We start from the raw sequence: 19,827 nt of genomic DNA, 5'->3' as shown, positions 1-19,827 counted from the left end.
AAACAAATCAAGAGTTCATCCAGTGGTGAGACTGAATGTTTTATACATAACACCGATCACGGACCCCCCCCTCGCCCCCCCTCGGCATCAAACCCTCGCTTGAAAACTGACGAGAGGTTCTCCCGGTGCGGCAGAAACCGGAGACCGTGTTTGCTTACAGTTTTTTTTTCTCACAGTCTGCGAGTCTTGTGTCGGGAAAAGCAAGGGTTTGGCTCGACGCTGGGTTTACATGCACGACATGGACAGCAGGCCGAGTGTGAGCGGCTCAGACGCTGCTGTAATTACACTCCAGTCTAGTGGAGAGAGACGGTCAGCAAAGTCCAATGGATTCCATTACAAACACAGGCCGCTGTGAGTGAAATGAAAGAGGGAAAAAAAAGAAAGATTTCGGTTGTGATTTCGTCAAGGTCGCATTCAGAGCTGCTGTGGATGATTCAGGCGAAGCATCGCTGGACAGTAGAAGACGCTTGTTGTGTTTTTTTTTTTATTAGTTTCCAGTTTGGATAAGGATTAGCTTCTAAAAAATGTCCAACTTTTGGAGACTTTTTTTTATATTTTATTGAATTAACATTGAATTTATTTTCACCTTGTAAGTAAGTAAGTAAGTAAGTAAGTCATTTTTATTAATTTATTAATTTTTTTAAAGTAATTAAGTAAGTAAGTAATTTTTATTTGTATAGCGCTTTTCCAGACCAGGGTCACAAAGCGCTTAAACAATCAAAACAATATTCAATAAAGTATATACTTTAAAGGTCAAGATAAAACTGATAACACAACAGGAGTACATTTGTTTACAATTTATTTATACATTTTTTAAAACAAACTTTGAAATTATTATATTTTTAATGTTTAATTCAACTATTTACAACTTTAACTTAACTTTTTTTTTTTTTAATAAAAAATACACAAAAAACACTTTTTAACAATAATCAAACAATTGAAAACAATCTTTTTTTTGCTTTATCTACTGTATATCCTTTGATCATTTATGTGTGTCATGTTAAAATGATGTGATCGTTTATTTATGATAATGTGAAAACTTTTATTATACATTATTATTATTATATTTGTCATGTGATCATACATGTATTTAACGTGAACATTGTTTGTCATGTAGTCATTTATCAATGTAATTTTATTATTATGTAAGTCATGTGATCATTATGTATTTAACGTGAACATTGTTTGTCATTTAATTATTTATTTATGTCATGTGAACACATTGTCTTGTGAAAATGATGTATGTCATGTGATCATACATGTATTTAACGTGAACATTGTTTGTCATGTAATCATTTATTAATTTAATTTTATTATTATGTAAGTCATGTGAACACATTGTCATGTGAAAATGACGTCTGTCATGTGATCATACATGTATTTTATGTGAACATTGTCATGTGAAAATGATGTATGTGATGCAATCATTCATGTATTTAATATGAACATTGTCATGTGAAAATGATGTATGTCATGTGATCATTCATGTATTTGATATGAACATTGTCATGTGAAAATGATGTATGTCATGTGATCATACATGTATTTAACGTGAACATTGTCATGTGAAAATGATGTATGTCATGTGATCATTCGTGTATTTGATATGAACATTGTCATGTAAAAATGATGTATGTCATGTGATCATACATGTATTTAATATGAACATTGTCATGTGAAAATGATGTATGTCATGTGATCATTAATGTATTTAATATGAACATTGTCATGTGAAAATTATGTATGTCATGTGATCATTCGTGTATTTGATATGAACATTGTCATGTGAAAATGATGTATGTCATGTGATCATACATGTATTTAATATGAACATTGTCATGTGAAAATGGTGTATGTCATGTGATCATACATGTATTTAATATGAACATTGTCATGTGAAAATGATGCATGTCATGTGATCATTCGTGTATTTGATATGAACATTGTCATGTGAAAATGATGTATGTCATGTGATCATACATGTATTTAATATGAACATTGTCATGTGAAAATGATGTATGTGATGCAATCATTCATGTATTTAATATGAACATTGTCATGTGAAAATGATGTATGTCATGTGATCATTCATGTATTTAATATGAACATTGTCATGTGAAAATGATGTATGTCATGTGATCATTCATGTATTTAATATGAACATTGTCATGTGAAAATGATGTATGTCATGTGATCATTCATGAATTTAATATAAACATTGTCATGTGAAAATGATGTCTGTCATGTGATCATTCATGTATTTAATATGAACATTGTCATGTGAAAATGATGTATGTCATGTGATCACTCATGTATTTGATGTGAACATTGTCATGTGATCATTTATTTATGTAACGTAATATTGTGTATCATTGTGTCATCATTTAAGTCATGTAATAAAGTGTGTGTGTCATGTGTTGTTAAACTCACGTGAACATGTATGTGTGTCATGAGAGCATAACCTCATATGATGTGATATTACCATGACATAATACAATATAAAAGTGCATTAAATATATGAGTGACACCTTGTTTCTCCCCTCAGAAGATCTGGAGGACATTTCTGAGAAGATAAAAAGTCTGGGTGTCTTTCCCTGCGGCTGCTGCCCCCTCGACACGACCTTACACTTGTGATTCTTGATGGATAGACAGCTGGATTCTTTTTTTATGTTATGGCATTATTACACTGTTATAATATCCTAAATGAAAATATATATATTTTTAAATATTGATTTAATTTGTTCTTGTTTCAAGCGTATTTTCGACTTGTTCTTTCTGCCTCTTCGGCTCGACGGTTCCTCACAACAGTCCCTGTTTAAACTGTGGTGATATTTTAAGCTGGTTTACTCAGGAACGTTTCCAAACATAGCAGGACTGTATCATCTGAGCCTAACTTGATGATTATAACCTTCTCTTACAGGAAAGAGAGATGAGTGGACGTGAATGCAGGAGGTGTCCTCGCATCGATCCTCCTGCTGGTACTGGTTAGACGACTGGTAATCTCATCGATCCCACTGGGAGCTGAAGTCATTAGTCTTCTGGTCATGTGGTCGACGGTGATGGACGAGCGTCTCTGATTGGCCCGGTCAATAATGTGGGCCACAGATGACACTTTAATGAGCTCTCTGGTCTCGTAGCACACCTGACCTCCTGGTTCTCGTTCAGACCCGGACCTCCGTCCACAAGGCCGTCGGACCAGAACGTGTACTTTGACCCAATATATTTAGATCTACGCAAGAGGGACCGAAATAAGCAGAATTTGACATCAATTAAACAATACAATTAACAGATTATCTATATACATTACATAACAAAAAGGGAAATACATTTTAATTATTGTGAAAATGACAACTTGAATTAGACAAACAATATAGAATAACAATAAAAATAATTATAAAAATAACATGTAGAATTATGAGAGAAAAAGATCAGCACAGAACATATTCACCTTTTAACACAATATACTTTAGTAATTTATTTAAGAGACAAATTCTACCAAAATTGGGGAAAAAAAACCATTAGTTGTAAAAATAAATAGTCAAGAATCAATTAAAGCACAAGATTAAAACGTAAAAATGTAAAACAGATCAATGGTTTGTGTTTAAAATTAAAATGATAAAATCCGGATTAGTTCCAAAGCTTTTAAAAGAGGTTTATATTATCGTAACAATAAACGCGGGAAACGACATTTATGCTTTTACATTTTTAGTGCAGTTGCAGCTTTAGTCCATAGGAGGGCAGTGTTGGTTCATGGTCTCCTAAGTTTGTGTCTTTTCTTATAAATATTTATCTTACAGAACATGACGTCAAATGAAGGGATAAGTAAATGATCGCATCAAATTTTCAGTTTAAATGATGAACACTTGTAGAGGAAGAACACAATAATATATAATACAATATAATATAAAAACATATATTTTCTATTCTAGAAACTTTTTATTTTAGTTTTAAAAAGTGTTTTTCCGCTAAAAATATGCGTTATCATATGATTTTTGATGTGGATTGTCTATAAAAAATTTACAAATAAACGTTATAAATATTATCATAACGCGATAATTACGGGACTATAACTTTCATACATATCTTGTATATACTTTGCAATTTTTTTTTTATTTAAGAGTCAAAATGATATTTCTATTATTGTTTGTGTCACTTTTGTCCCCATTATTAATTATTTAGGACAAAACTTAGGCTTTTCAATTTTAAATGAGCAAGTTTTAATCTTTTTTTTTAACTTAATAAATAAATAAAGTCTTCATAAACGTCTAAAACGTGTGAATTTACATGAGGTTTCCTTCGGGAGGGATCAATAAAGTTCTACCTTACCTTAATTTAAATTAATCACTGTTAATTCACAAGTTTTAGACGTTTATAAGGTAAGGTAAGGTAAGGTAAGGTAAAACTTTATTGTTCCCTCAGGAGGTCTCCTTCGGGAAATTGTTTTTTTCCAATAGCCAATACATAAAATAAATCAAAATAAAATAAAATAAGAACAATTACATAAAGAGAAACTTTGAAGAGCAATTATGAAGACTTTTTTTTTATTTAGTTTAAAAAAAAAAGATTAAAACTTGCTCATTTAAAATTGAAAAGCCTAAGTTTTGTATATAATATAATAAATAAAAAATATATTATATATATATAATAATAAAATAATTAAAAATGGGGACAAAAGTGACACTAACAATAATAGAAATATCATTTTGACTCTGAAAAATTAATGATAATGTTCTTATTTACATATTAGCCTGTTTTATAATTTGGTTTTATTATTTTTTTTTTTTGTTCTTAAATAATGACAAAAACAACTTTTAAAAAATAAAACCATATTCTTGAAATAATCATGCATTTCTTTTCTTTTTCTTTTTTTTTTTAATCCTCCACGCTCAGCTGGGAGGAAGTGACGCAGCGGCTCCTCGCGTCACGTCACGTCACGCGAGAATGGCGAGGAGCGAGAGAAAAACAATGGTGCGCGACAACAACAACAAGACTTCGACACTCGGCGGCGGCGACGCTGCGTGGAAATGTCCACACCGCTGGTGAAGGTGTCGCGGGACCGCGTGGACTCGTGGAGGTGAGCTGACACCTTTCGTGGAGCTAGCAGGAGTGGGTGGAGGAGGAGGAGGAGGAGGAGGAGGAGGTGAAGGAGGAGGAGGTGCTGTCCACGCAAACACCGCGTCACCATCAAATATCCACGCAATGGAGACTAAAACTTTACTTAAAACTCCTGAGGAAAGTCCGGGTTTTAGTTCCACGTCAGGGTCTGGCGTGGGACTAGAGTGCGCGCGCGGAGGGATAAGGAAGTGCTCGTGGGTTGTGAGCCGGTCTCCGTGGGAATATATTCAGGAGCGAAAACAAACATTCAACTTTATTTATTAAGTCCTTAGGATTAACATCCGGTTTATAACTTATGTTTTTAATAATGTCATGGCGACGTTTCTGGTTACTTTGAAATACTGTTAAACATTCTTAAAATAATGCTTGTATTTGTATTATTTTTTCTAAACCATTAAATTAAAAAAACTACTTACATTTAATATATAAATTAAGATAATGAATTATTCTTCCCACGGTGGTGACGTTTGAACAGTAACAGCAACAAAGATCACTCAATTATTTACAGTGTACACATCAAAAGCAGCGTGTATTGTACAAGTGAGGTATTGCCAACTAATGAATACCTTCTTTTTTTATAGGATAACTACATAAAAATATATAATATTTATACACTAAAACAAGAAAAAGAAGTAACTGAACACGATATGCTAAGAGAAAGAGTGTAGAAGGGAGTACCCAGTGTAGAGGCGATATATCGCAATATTCTTTTCCCTGATAGTTTACAGATATTTGACAGAACTCTATGGATAGTATATTATAGTTCAATGAAGTGTGTGTTAAATAAAATAATTACATTTTTTAATATTTACAATTTCAATGCAAAGATTCACACCGTGTACATTGGGTTGCAATTAAACTACTGGCCACTAGATGGCAGAAGTCCTTACGTCCTCCACATGCAAAGCATGATTAAAATCCCCAGATTACTGAGGACAAGAGGATACAGTCGACTCCAGCTGCTTTTAAAGCTGATGTTTGGACATATTTTGGTTTCAAAACAAATGAAAGCAGTATCGTATCGCCAGATTCATAAAACACATCCCTGACCTAGTGTTACTTATTTTTTATTATGTACGGTTTAACAATTATTTCTTACTTCTCCTTTAAGACTCCTTTAAGAAACATCTTAAGACGTTTCTATTTGTTCAGGCTTTTCCTTGATTTTCTGGAACTCCTGTGTTGTTCTCAGTATTATCTTGATCTTTAAAGTATATACTTTTTTGAATATTGTTTTGATTGTTTAAGCGCTTTGTGACCCTGGTCTGGAAAAGCGCTATATAAATAAATATTACTTACTTACTTGAGAAAAAAAAGTTTTGTCTACAGGATCAGATTTTCTTTGATTGAACCCCAACAGTTCAGGTTTTTTTTTGGTGTAATTCTAGTGAGAATATGTGAGAATATTTTCACGTTTGTTACCAATAAGGACGTAGTACTTGTGTGGTATTATCATGTCATTATTGAGCTGAAACATGCGACTATAGAGTTGAAGTCATGTAACGTTCTGACTCTCACCTCCAGGCTATGAATCCTTCTGAACATGGGGATACAACGATGCTCGGGAAAGGTAAGACACTGACCACTGCAGACGGTATTCTGTGGTTTTGACTTGTGTTTTTTCAAGATGTGATCAAAACCAAACTAATAGTTATTGGACTTTGATGAATCCGGGCCATGCAACAATTTTAGTTTCATAAACTTAGATTGTTTACACGTATTAAGCTAATGACATTTTATTCACGATATATTTTTCTTCCGATTCTGATTTCCAACCAGTAAATAGTTTATTATTATATATATTATTATATATACAGATTGAGTGCACGAATGCTCCTTCCCAGGTGCAAAACAAATAGACTCAAGGACTCATTCATTCATAGCCTCGGGCTATTAAATTGTAATTGTATTGCTTGATGGATCTACTGACTCCTTTAAGAAACATCTTAAGACGTTTCTAGTTGTTCAGGCTTTTCCTTGATTTTCTGGAACTCCTGTTGTGTTATCAGTTTTATCTTGACCTTTAAAGTATATATTTTATTGAGTATTGTTTTGATTGTTTAAGCGCTTTGTGACCCTGGTCTGGAAAAGCGGTATACAAATAAAAATTACTTACTTACTTACAATTCTGAGTTCAGGGGCAGGAGTGGAGTAAAAGTATCATGATATTGTGTCCTTTTTCTTTGTTATTTTTCTTTGATCTATGTTCTTTATCTTAAGACTTAGATTGTATCATCTTGTTCTTTCTCTTTATTTCTCTTTGTTCTTATTTTATTTTGATTTATTTGCTGTCTTTTGCTGGCTATTGGAAAAAAACAATTTCCCGAAGGAGGCCTCCTGAGGGATCAATACAGTTCTACCTTACCTTACCTTACCTTATCAATATTTCATAATTTTCTGCCCTAGTAATAATAAGGTGAACCTTCAGTGCTTATCGAGAAGCAAGAAAAGTCTCTCAGGTCGTTGGGAAGAATGTTTTTTAACTTGACAAATGTGTCTCTCTCTGTCCCGAGAACACACAGAAGACGTCAAGGAGGAGGACGTGGACTCGACACCTGCGGCAGAATCTCTCCTGGCGGCGGCAGAAGCGCAAAACCAAGCGTCCGTCAAATGGAGTTCGGAGCTTTGTCCGAGCAAGAGAGCCAGAGTGTCGGCGAAGGTTGATTCTCCTTGAATTCTTTTTTTCCCCCATTTTAAATGTTTCACCGTCCTCACGTCCTCTGTGCAGATGAGTCAGCTGCACCAGTTCGAGCCCCTGTGCCTCAGCACCGGAGAAGAGAAGAGGGAGAGGTCGCGACCTTCATACCGCAAGCCCCTCTTCGGCATCTCGCACCGGATCTCGGAAAAAAGAAACGCCTCGAGTTCGGAGGAGAACGCTCCGCCGGGTTTCTCCGCCGTCCTCCCCCCGCCGGGCCAAACGAACGCTCATGAAAACGGGGGGTCGCAGGAGGACCGGGGGTCGCCCAAACCCTCCGACCTGTACCCGCTGATCGAGAAGATGTTCTTCATCCTCAACACCCTGAACTCCAGCATGACGCAGCTGCACAGCAAGGTGGACCTGCTGACGCTGGAGGTCGTGCGGATCAAGAAGCAGATCAAACCGGCCGAGCTGGCGTCGGAGTTCCGGCCTCCGCCCGAGTACCTGCTGACGCGGGAGGAGCTGGGCCAGGTGATGGAGCAGACCACGGACGCCGGCGAGCTGGGCTGCCGCCTGCTGGTGCACCTGTTCCCCGAGCTGTTCAAGGCCAGGGAGTGTTCCTGCGCCGCCGGCCGCCGGAGTCTGGAGTCGCTTCACCTGCAGCTGATCCGGAACTACGTGGAGGTCTGCTACCCCTCGGTCAAGAGCAACGACGTCTGGCGGGACGAGTGTCTCGGGCAGGTCAACGACTTCTTCAATCACTTCTGGGCGCAGAGGGACATGGAGGGATCGAGGCTCCTCGGCAAACAGAGCACTTCGCCCGAGCGTCCTCAGACGTATCATTTCATCGACGAGCAGGGTCAGGAGGAGCGTCTGTCCCTGGACAACCACCAGAGCAGCCAGGCTCTGTCCGGCCTGGCTCTTAACATTCAAGCCACGGAGGAGCTGGACGAGTTCTCCTCGCCCGAGGACTTTGTGCTTTTTCTCCTGCGCCGCCTCTTCCCCGAGGTTTTCGAGGAAGGCAAGATGCCGGAGAACGGCTGCGGCAGCGCCGGGCAGCTCACCCTGGACCCGGATAAGATTAAAATAATCCGGCGGTACATGGAGGCCAACTTTCCCGACGTGTCGGAGGAGAGCTGGCTTCAGGTCTGCATCCAGCACATGGAGGACGCTCTGGAAGGTCCTCACAGTAACGGCAGCGAGGCCGACCACCCGGCGGACGACGGCTGCGATCTGACCTGCCTCTCCGGAGACGGCGCCAACATCAGGCTCCCGGAAGTCTTCGATCTGGACAGATGCCACCGCAAGTCCAGGAAACCGCTGTTACCGCCGGTGGATTTCAACGATCTCGAAATGCCGTCGCCAGGGTTCCCCGTCCCGGAGGAACACCTCCTGTCCAGGGAGCAGCTGAAGAGCAACTATGAATGTAGCTTGTCCGTCGGGAACTTCGCGTCGCGGCTCCTCGTGCTTCTGTTCCCGGAGCTTTTCACCCCCGAGAACACGAGGAAGCTGTACAACTGCAGCGGCTCCCTCGGGAAAAAGCAACTGGATCCCGTCCGGATGAATCTCCTCCGACACTACATCCAGCTGGTCTATCCTCCCGCCAGCAACGACAGGGTCTGGATCTTGGAATTCGTGGGCAAAATCGACGAAAGGTGCAGGAGACGCGACACCGAGCAGAGGAAGTCTAACGCGCAGCAACGAAAACTCACCGAAGATTCCGAACCCGACTTTCTCGCTCAGCTGAACCCGGAGCTTTTCAGAGGAGAGCCGGACCTTCCTCTGATCACACCTGAAAAGAGCAATAAAGACTTCTGCAAGATCCCTTTAGAAGAACTCACCGTGTCCGTCCCGGACTTCCCCGTCCCGGCGGGGTACCTTCTCTCCAGCGTGGAGGTTCGCGAGATCGTCCAGCAGAGTCTCTCGGTCGGCAACTTCGCCGCCCGACTCCTGGTGCGACTCTTCCCGGAGCTGTTCACGCAGGAGAACCTGCGGCTCCAGTACAACCATTCGGGCGCCTGCAACAAGAAGCAGCTGGACCCGGTCCGCCTCAGGCTGATCCGCCACTACGTGGAAACCGTGTTTCCGGTGGACAAGATGGAGGAGGTGTGGCACTACGAGTGCGTGCCGAGCATCGACGAGCGCTGCAGGCGGCCCAATCGAAAGAAGTGCGACATCCTCAAGAAAGCCAAGCGGTCCAGCACCGTGTCTTAGCTGCTCCGAGGGTTCGAATAATCCACCGCCGTCCACAGCCGTTGATGTTCGTATCGTAGCGATGGTAAGAAAAACTGTTCATAAATAACCTAACACTTGTCGTAGCCTTATAATCAACCTGAGTTAATAGTTGCTTACGGCGTCAATTTTCTACGCAAAAAGGCGAGATGCACATTTCTGTACTCCCGATACTGACGTAGCATTGTTCCTCCACCGTTCTAACAATGTGTTTCTGTTAAACCTTCTTATAGAAGTTTATATAAAGACGAAAAAATATTCATGACAGTGGCTCATGCTAACATGTTTCTAATAAAAAGCACAAGATTATATAATGAAAATACCATTTTTAAGGATCCATCTTTTAGAACCCGATGATACAGGAGGTATTTCTTCTTCTTCACGCCGTCATTAGGAGCATCTACCCTACCTTTTCAGAAATCGAGTCGGATGTACAATAGGAAAAGGAAATGTATTATTTTTATTCACAACACGCGATCCGAGATTGTCATGAACGGGAAGCAATCAATCGGAACCTTAAGCTCTTCTCCGAGGCTCTGAAACATCCACATCTTGGAACGCCATGATTCTTTACATCCAATTTTCCCATCACCACTTGTGCCAAATTATTACAAAATAAAGGCGTAAGGGAAGAAAGTATTCTTCCTCGAAAAAAAGGACGAGTTGCTCCGTCATCCGTCAAGAGACTCATGGTAGAGCCGATACATCTTTTCAGGGAAGACATTTTGTCCTCCAGTGATTTCTCAGTCTTCCTCTCTTCGGGATTCTGTCTGGAAAGCTTTTTCGGAGGGAAGCTCCAAAACCTTCCATCTCCTCAAGGAAACCTTGTACTTTTCTTCTTCGGAGGATTCCCACAACACCTTCCTGAGGATGACCCGCCTCAGCTGGACCGTGTTGGCTTCTTTGTTCTCCGACATGATCAGGTCCAGGGTGTCTCCGGCCTTCACCTGCAGGAACGCATCGGAATCACAACGGAGTTCCATCAGAAGATCCATCTTAACTTACCTTTTTACTTTTCTTCACCAGAGTCTGTCCGTTGAGTCGCAGCTTTCCGCCGTAGAGCCCGTCTTCGATTTTACTGAAACGGACATTCCATGTTTTTTATAGTGTATATAAATATATATATATATATATATATATATTTATATATAGTATCTGTGTTAATCCATCTGTTGGCAAACTAACTCAAATAGAGATTTATTATAGAAGTAAATATCATGTAATGATGGACTAAGAACATATGATTGTGAAGTGTTCTGGATAACCATCCGGATCCACAAATATTTTAAAGGATTTGTCTGGAATACAATAATACATTTACTTAAATCTTATAATAAGAAGAAGTTGGCGGGCGGAATTTGGCGCGCACATGTCAATTAAACTTGCCACAATAATATATTATTATAAACGCTAATAGCATTAGCTTAGCGCTCTTGCTAAGAGCTGAGATTGTTTATGGAACTTACTTCCTGGCCATGTCTAAACCGGCTTTCATGACGAGGTCGAATCGAAACGATTGCACGACTCTCTCCAGATCCTTGTAGCCCTCCGGTAAACTCGGGTCCGGCTCGTCCTCCTCGTCGCTGTCCTCGTCTTCCTTCTCGTCGTCGCTGTCGTCCTCGTCGTCTGAATCTTGAGCTTTCGTCCTGGACGCTTTTTTCCTCCGGCTGCTCTTGAACCTCAGGCAGTGGACGGCGTCCTTGTGGCAGAGCGCCGGCCGGTGGCAGTCCAGCGCCGGGTAAGCGGAGCAGCCCCAGAGCTGCCGGGCGCAGATGGTGCCCGGATCCCACCTGGTCAGCCTCGGGTCGTAGCTGGCGGCCAGCAGATGATGCTGGTTGGTCATTTTGAACTGCCGCGTGGTGAGGATCTGCACCAGGTTGGTCATTTTAGAGCTCCAGGAGGCCACTGAGGACACAAGACAGTGAGGTGAGTAAGAAAATATGGATTTTACATAATATCTTCTTTTATGATACTATATATATATACCATATGCAAGTAAGTAAGTCATTTTTATTTGTATAGCGCGTTTCCAGACCAGGGTCACAAAGCGCTTAAACAATCAAAACAATACTCAATAAAGTATATACTTTAAAGATCAAGATAATACTGATAACACAACAGGAGTTCCAGAAAATCAAGGAAAAGCCTGAACAAATAAAAACGTCTTAAGATGTTTCGTTTAAATCCTATTTTTTTTTTTAGCATAGCTCTTTTATGGGTTTTATTTCATTTTAGAGTCACAATTAAACTTCAACCTTTACGTCCTTTGCAGCTGAAGGAATTTCGAGATCCCGGTGATGACTGAGGACGAGAGGATACAGTCGACTGCAGCTGCGTTAAAAGCAGATTTTTGCGCATATTTTTGTTTTAAAACAAGTGAAAACAGTTAGGACTTAATCGAGAGTCATGTGTTCTGTAAATTCTGCAACACCAGAGTCAAGTACTCGGACAATACTGCAGTATCGCAATATATCATGTCGTAGCTCTTGTATCGCATCTTGTTTTTACTTTAATGCTCAAGACAAGCTCACGTAAATTATTTTCTAGTGACTAAAATGATTGTTTCTTATCATTTAATGGCTAAAAAAAAGGGAAATAAGGCTGTTTTATATTATTTTAAAGGCAGTTTAAATCCCTACAATGTCTCAGCCTCAAGGCAACTCTTGCTCGATTCGCTTTTTCGACTTATTAAGTTTGTTTGCAAATATTTAAGCGACATATTTAGTTATTTTTCATGTTTTCAGCTCCACATACCTGCAGACAGTCAACACACACGGACAGTTACAGCAGGTCTTACCTGCACGAGTTTTACCTTAAAACACAAACATTCCGTCACGGAAATAAAAGCCAAACTGTCGGCTTTGATGTCTACTTTGATCTTGAAGATGCTAACCTTAGCTTAGCTGTCAACAGTCGAGATCGACTTGTTTGTTTTACGCGCCTGTTATTTTTGATAAAGATTAAAATCGCGGTGCTTTTAGTGTATCGAACAAGAAGTCGCGACTCACCAGTTGAGTAAATTCTCATGTTTGTTATTGCGAGTCGCAGCCATACGACGATTGTATAGGTCGCGACGGAGGTTTTACATCCGCTGCCGTGGACACGTGCTGCCACCTAGCGGCGCGGAAGAGAACACGCTGTTTACCAAAAAAAAGTTATTTTTTCTCTGATTTCTTCCCTTTAACGAGTTCTCCACATTAAACTCATCCACTAGTTCATAGATTATTTTGTATTAACTCTAAATAAACTCTAACTTTAAATGAAGTTCCGTTTTTTCCCTTTTATCTTTGTCCGTTTGGTAAATATGTTTTGAGCCTCAAAATAGGTTCATTTTATATCCATTTTTTATTTTAATGAATATACTACTGGCTTTGGTAGTTTAAATATGTTTTAATGCGTGTTTTATTTGGGGATTTTTCCATCATATTTGGGCTCCTCCTATCATTTGGCTTGACGGGCCCTAGTACATCATGTGACCCCTTAGGACACACCTGGGCATAGTGTGGCCCTTTGACTGTATTCATGTGGCCCTCAAGAGGGTAGAGTAGAATAGACATTTTATTTTGCGTATATTACTGTATTAACTCTAAATAAAACTTTCTCTTTATGTTTTTTTGTTTCAGATTATTTTGGTAACTTTTGTCAACATTTCTTGGCCCTCAAAAATAATTTTAGAACATATTAACAACCTAATAAAGGGAAAAAGGCTATTTTTCTACCATTTTTTTACACAAAAGTTTGATATAAATATGTTTTTGCCATAGTTAGGTTTATTTTATTCTGATATTACTTAATTTACTACTCTTACTTAAGTTTTCTATCATAGTTTAGCTCTTCATTCATCTGTTTTGGATTGACGGTCCCTCACAAGAGTCACAGTAAATCATGGGGCCCCAGAGGAAACTGAATTGCCGACCCCTGCCTTTGGAAATATTAATGCCCACCCGTGCACTAGCTTCACTATCATCTTCAAAGGGAGGATGAGAGAGACAAGGTGAAGATCGACCCCTGGTGGAAAACATACAAACCTGCATTTATTGCAACTTTTTTTTATTTATTTATTTCTCCAGCATAAGATACATTTTTTTCCCGTTAACATCATAATCGGAGGTTCAGCCCAAGTAACAATAAAGACAAGAACATTTTCGACTCTATACAAGACAGATTATCTGGTTGTTTTCTAATCGTAATAATTTACATCAACATTCATCTTCACTACAATTCATGGTGTCTACTTCAGGTGCATAATACTGTTAAAAACCAGGGAGGGTCGCATATGTATATGTTATCAAAACAGTATTTTCGGGGTGTTTTTAGTGCATCGGTGTCCTTGCATATTCTGCCGCTCGATTCACCCACGAAGCTCATTCACTCGCCGCTTACAAATGTTCCTTTTACTAAGATGGATTTACAAATGTGCTGGTAGTTTACATTCAGGTTGGTATTGAATTTGACGTTTTAAAAAAAAAGAAATGTGTTGAAGAATATTTTTGGTTATTTTCGAAACAAACTCACTCTTGTGGGTTTTTCTTGCCTCAAGATTGGTTCGTACTCAACTCATCTCAAGCGTCAAAATCTCATGTTTGTGTTTTTTTTAGTGATGAAAGTAACGGCGTTATATATAAGCGTGTTACAATTGTTACGATTGTATTCTTAAATAACCTCACGTTAACAAATGTCCTCAATATGCTCTACACGACCTTTCTGTACAAAACATGATCTCGCACCAACTCAAAGTTGTCGACTGTGTCGTGCACCATATGAAGGTTAGATACCGCGGACGTTGCTCAACAGTCTCGGCCACAGTCTGCTACGAAACCCTTTTGATTGTTGTGACGTAAAATTGTGACGTGTAAACATCCTTCGTTGGCTTTTACAAGCTGCCATGTAGATTAAACAGTCGTCCGTCAAACAGAGAAGTCTCGATTCTCCTAATGCATGGATCTGAATCCTGAACGTGACTCAAAAGATCCCCGGGATACCTGATTTGGCTCACCAGTGAAGACCATGTGGTGGTGCTGAAATGGATGAGTGACCTTTGATAGGTTGATGGGAACCATATGGACTTATAAATGTCACATTGAACTCAAGTAGCTCTCAATAACCCATTCCTTTTTCAATCCTGTAAATAGTTTTGTGATATAAGTCCATCGTGGCGTATATTTTGAAGTCTCCAGGATGAGAAAACCTTTCTTTCTTTGCACCTTTTTCGTTTTCACAACAGTCTTAACTGCTGCAATACACTGTTCTGACAGTGGGGCGGCGCCAGAAACGATATGTTTAACCTTACGTAGTGCTGCTTTAACACGGCACTGATTGAAAACTTGGCTCAACTCAAGCTCACAGAATAACAAAAACCAAAATTGAAAAACTTTTGTCACACGCACATTTAGTTGAATTCAGTATAACCTCCCCCAAGGAGGTTGTTTGGTCATCTGCGTTTATCTGTTGGCAAATAGAAATTTTTGTGAAAATGTATCCGATTTTCACGTAATGATGACAATTGGACGGAGAACAGATGATTTAAGTGTCCGGAATTACCATCTGGAGCCACAAATACTTTGAAGGATTTCTCATTTTCTTCCTCACTTACGCCGATGTCTGTCCCATCGAGGTAAATGCTCTCAACAATATTCCTAATTAGTAATTGTACGTTGTAAGAGCCACAAAATGGTGAAAAGAGAAATCATATCATGGAGTGGTGGAGGTCCGTTGCTTCACTCGAGCCCAGCGGCTGGATTTCAACCCTCACAGGCTCTTCTGAGGTAACTGCTATACAGTGATGGCGATGAGTCGTAACAGTCTCTTTGTATCTGTTTACCTGTTGGTTGTTACTCGGTGATCGTGCTTATTGCTCTGGTGATTCACACATCCAGGCATTTAGTCGGTCCGTCTGTAACATCAAGACAAAAACTGTTGGTATGCTACGGATACGCTGTTTGTGTTCTGCATAATCATAAGGAGGTCTCGACGCATGAGCCGTTTCGGTGGAATGACCTGTGGTTGTGGCAGTTCTCGCTGCAGTGGACAATAAGCACCGGGTAGCAGAGGGCGTCCTCGTAGACCGGAGGCTCCTCTTCGTCTGTGGCGACGCGCTCCGATAGGCAGCGGGTGTTTTCACTGGGGCTTTCCTGGTCGTCGAGGCTGCCGCTCCTCCAGAAGCAGCTTCTCTGAGACCCGTAGCGCCGCGCCAGGGAAAAACGGCTGCTGCTGAAAGGGATGCGGGCGCTGGCGCCCGTGCAGATGCTGAGGGCGCTACGGGAGAACACAGAGGAGCAGCTGATGGCTCTGTGGCAGCGCTCGCAGTTTTGGCGAATCCCCGGTAAGCTGGAGGGGCACTGAGCCAAGTCCATCAGGCCGGCCTCGGAGTAGCTGGGCACCAGCTGTTGGTTCGAGCGAATATGCCACTCCAGCTCGGTGCTATCGATCGTATTGACGCGGGGAATACGCCGCCAATATGGCCGGTCGTCACAGGGGGTCACGGGGAGGTAGTCGTGCCCAAAGAGCTTCTCGACGCGGTAGTGGACGTAAGCGGTGCAGTACTCTGTGAAGACTCTGAGGGGCCATGAGAATGTGAGGAAAGAAGCGACCCAAAAGACATAGTGGGACAGATACCAGGGCTGGTGTTCCGGGTCAGCCAGCACTAAGACGTACTCCTTCAGATCAATGTTCTTCAGATGCATTCCTTCTCTGGCTTCCATGTAATCATCAAGGCCTTCGTTGTCGGTGAAGAACCTCGCTCGTTGCGTCAGGTAGGAGTTCTCGGACTCAACGTTGGCGAAGCTAAAACACTTGGTGAAGCGCATTTTGGTGAGCGCGGACTTCTCCAGACCCAGAAGCTGCTTGGAAACATCCTTGACGCCGCAGTGACCGTAGTCGTATTCGGCTTCGGCCACGTGCGTGTTCACGCGTTCATGGTACACTTGGGTGCTGGTGTAGGCGTCTCCGTTGCGATAGCGGGTGACTTGACGCGTTCGCCGCACGTAATGGTAGCTGATGGCTTTCCACCAGATGCAGGGTTTAGCTTCCTGCATCCTCTGGATTCTCTCGTAGATGCCCTCAACGTCCACTTTATGCTGAAGCTCGTTCTTCACGTGGCAGTGCCAGCACTCCACGAGGTAGACCAGGTAGAGCATTCCCAGGAGGGCCAGGGGAATGTAAATGTAGCCATCGGAGCAGGGGCTGTCGTGGTACATCATGGATTTCCCTTTGAAGGCACTGTCGAACGTGAGGCGGGTCACCTTGGTGACGTGGCACCAGACCATCACCCCCATGCAGCCGTACATGAGGACGGACAGGAGGAGGCATTTCCAGAAGTTCTCCCGGCACAGGGACTTGCTCAGGGATTGCTTCAATGGTCTTTGCTGCAGAGAGAAACGGAGATATGGTTATTTATGTAAGTAAGTAAGGAAGTGATCGGAAATACAGTTCGCCAACATCTTAGCACACGTGTCAAACTCAGGGGCCAAACTCTGGCCCACCAAATTATTGTAAGTTGCCCGCTGGATGGTTTGGTCCAAATGAGTTGATATCCTGAGCCGTAAAGATGCCAGTGATTAGGATGAGATAAGGAACGGAGATTAAGAATGTAAACAACTAAAGCAAGACTTCCTATAACTGAGGAGTTGAAGGGATGGCCGTCATTTTAAACCCCCGGGTTGGAGACAGTTTGGTCGGCGACCAACATCGAATTTTGGCCCCCCAACATGATTTTCATAAACATCTCTAGCAAACAGTAGACCACGTCCAATAAAATGCTCTTTACTAACAACTTAACCCTTGAGTGGCCCCTGGGTCAAGGTGACCCGGTGGCTGCCTAAGGGTTAAGAAGCTACAGTACTTCACACACACACACACACACATATATATATATGTATAATTTTTCCAATTTATCCCACAGTTTGGCTCCTTGAAAGTGAAGCGATAGTACTGTCATGATTCCTCGGGTTTGGCAAATCCTTAATTTGTGCTACTTTTAAGAACGTACAGGAGTGACCGGTTTAGGGCCTCGAGAGAGACTACCTGTTGTCCATCAATGACTTCTCTCTTCTTCACCACACATCATCTCTAAAAAGAGTCATTTACTTCTAGAATATTTGGATTTAAGCTGGTAAAACAAGGTAGATTTACATGGATCTGGGTCTGGATTGTATTTATTATTATGGTTAGTATGAGAAAAATACGAAATTGATGTTTATCTTTAAAAAATTAAATTTAACCATTAATTATTCATAAGAATTAAGACTTTGCTTCACACAAAGTCGATATTACCGACATTTTTTTTCCACAAGTCTGGCGTCTAAGAAACACAACAGAGGAAGATGTTCCTTCAATAACCATGAAGATCCTCGTCACTTAAAAAAAAGCACATCTTCCAGATTCTGCATCAAAAACCCACTGCGACAAGAAGGTACCTCCTCTCTGGTCTCCTCCTCGAACACGGTGGTGGTGCTGCTCTCGCTGGCGGCCGAGGCTGGAGGAGACATGATGCTTCCGGGACTATTGACGAGAACGAGCCGAGATGATCACTGACGGCTCCACAGCGGACGGTCCGTGAACGCCACAGGGAGGTGAAGGAGGAGGAGGTGAAGGAGGAGGTGAGGCGTCATGCCCGCGGAGGAGAAGCGTCTACAGGAGCCGCATTCTGGCGTCGAGCTGCGGCAGTAACTTGATCGGAGGAGCGGCTGGAGGATGGAGATGATGTTGTGAGGAGGACATGGTGCTGGAGGAGGAGGAGCAGGAGGAGCAGGAGGAGGAGGAGGAGGATCAGGTGCAGCACCGGGGAGGAGGTGTCGCTGTGTGGATCCATCGCTTAAAGGGAAAGACCCCCCAAGAAATCATCAATGTCGGGGGACCCCCAGTCATCATAGATTTAGGTTTTCAAAAACCAGCCACACCTATAGTACACACTCAAAATAAAATAAACTCTATTTCAATTCTAATTAGAAAATACATATTTAAAATAATAATAATAATAAACGCAACATCAGTTCACTTGAAAAACTTAACGTGAGGTGCTGTATAAGAAGTTAACTTAAAATAAGAAAATTTGGTAGAAAGTACTATACAAAAATACATCAAATATAACACAAAAACATACATTGAAAACAAATACAACAACAAGTAAAAAGCACTGGAAAAGCTGCAGTTTTATGCTTGGTTAAAAGACTGGGAATAAAAGAGTAAAGACAACACCTGATGTGTAAAGATAGAAAAGGAAATCATCAATGTCGGGGGACCCCAGTCACTGATGAAAGGGATCTATACATTTAGGTTTTCAAAACCAGCCACACCTAGTACACACTCAAAACAAATAAACTCTAATTCAATTCTAATTCGAAAATAAATATTTAAAATAATAATAATAATAATAATAATAATGATAATAATAATAATGATAATAATAATAATGATAATAATAATAATAATAATAATAATAATAATAATAAACGCAACATCAGTTCACTTGAAAAACTTAACGTGAGGTGCTGTATAAGAACTTAAGTTAATATAAGAACATTTGGTAGAAAGTACTATACAAAAATACATCAAATATAACACAAAAACATACATTAAAAACAAATAAAAACAAGTAAAAAGCACTGGAAAAGCTGCAGTTTTATGCTTGGTTAAAAGACTGGGAATAAAAAAGTAAAGATAGAAAAAGAAATCTGAGAAAAAAAATTCAATGAAGGAGAAGGAGAAGCAACTAACACTGATTATTTTACACTGAATATTTAACAATTTATTCTTACGTAGATTGTCTTTACACTGAATCTTTTTTTCGGTTTCATTTGTCAAATTCATTTTTGCAGTGAAAAAAAATTCAATTTCATGATTTT

General features: G+C 40.7%; 3 protein-coding genes across 4 annotated transcripts; 1 reads left to right on the top strand and 2 right to left on the bottom strand.

The window, feature by feature from the left end:
• The first annotated feature begins 4,921 nt into the window (after positions 1-4,921).
• On the top strand, positions 4,922-10,305 carry bend3 (BEN domain containing 3). Its single transcript, XM_087780137.1, has 4 exons — positions 4,922-5,074; positions 6,640-6,685; positions 7,629-7,774; positions 7,844-10,305. The coding sequence occupies exons 2-4, from the start codon at positions 6,643-6,645 to the stop codon at positions 9,965-9,967; spliced, it is 2,313 nt and encodes a 770-aa protein (XP_087636263.1). The 5' UTR covers positions 4,922-5,074; positions 6,640-6,642; the 3' UTR covers positions 9,968-10,305.
• Positions 10,306-10,417: 112 nt separating this feature from the next.
• On the bottom strand, positions 10,418-13,111 carry mtres1 (mitochondrial transcription rescue factor 1). The gene is made up of 4 exons (XM_087780138.1): positions 12,994-13,111; positions 11,452-11,890; positions 10,991-11,063; positions 10,418-10,932 (listed from the first exon to the last, which is right to left on the bottom strand). The coding sequence occupies exons 1-4, from the start codon at positions 13,010-13,012 to the stop codon at positions 10,729-10,731; spliced, it is 735 nt and encodes a 244-aa protein (XP_087636264.1). The 5' UTR covers positions 13,013-13,111; the 3' UTR covers positions 10,418-10,728.
• A 946-nt stretch (positions 13,112-14,057) lies between these two features.
• Positions 14,058-18,683, bottom strand: LOC148060315 (transmembrane protein 151B-like). Of its 2 annotated transcripts, XM_087779632.1 has the most exons (3): positions 18,400-18,683; positions 15,983-17,349; positions 14,058-15,878 (listed from the first exon to the last, which is right to left on the bottom strand). In XM_087779632.1, exons 1-3 carry the CDS (start codon positions 18,469-18,471, stop codon positions 15,866-15,868), a joined length of 1,452 nt encoding a protein of 483 aa, XP_087635758.1. In that variant the 5' UTR covers positions 18,472-18,683; the 3' UTR covers positions 14,058-15,865. The 2 variants fall into 2 exon arrangements, with proteins under 2 accessions (XP_087635758.1, XP_087635757.1); XM_087779631.1 differs by having other exon boundaries at positions 14,058-17,349.
• Between the last annotated feature and the right edge of the window lie 1,144 nt (positions 18,684-19,827).

The sequence above is a fragment of the Callionymus lyra genome, chromosome 18 (assembly GCF_982586985.1).
Source record: "Callionymus lyra chromosome 18, fCalLyr1.hap1.1, whole genome shotgun sequence".
Taxonomy (NCBI): Eukaryota; Metazoa; Chordata; class Actinopteri; order Syngnathiformes; family Callionymidae; genus Callionymus; species Callionymus lyra.
The sequence above is the reverse complement of the archived record's forward strand: the minus strand, read 5'-3'. Positions and strand labels throughout refer to the sequence as shown.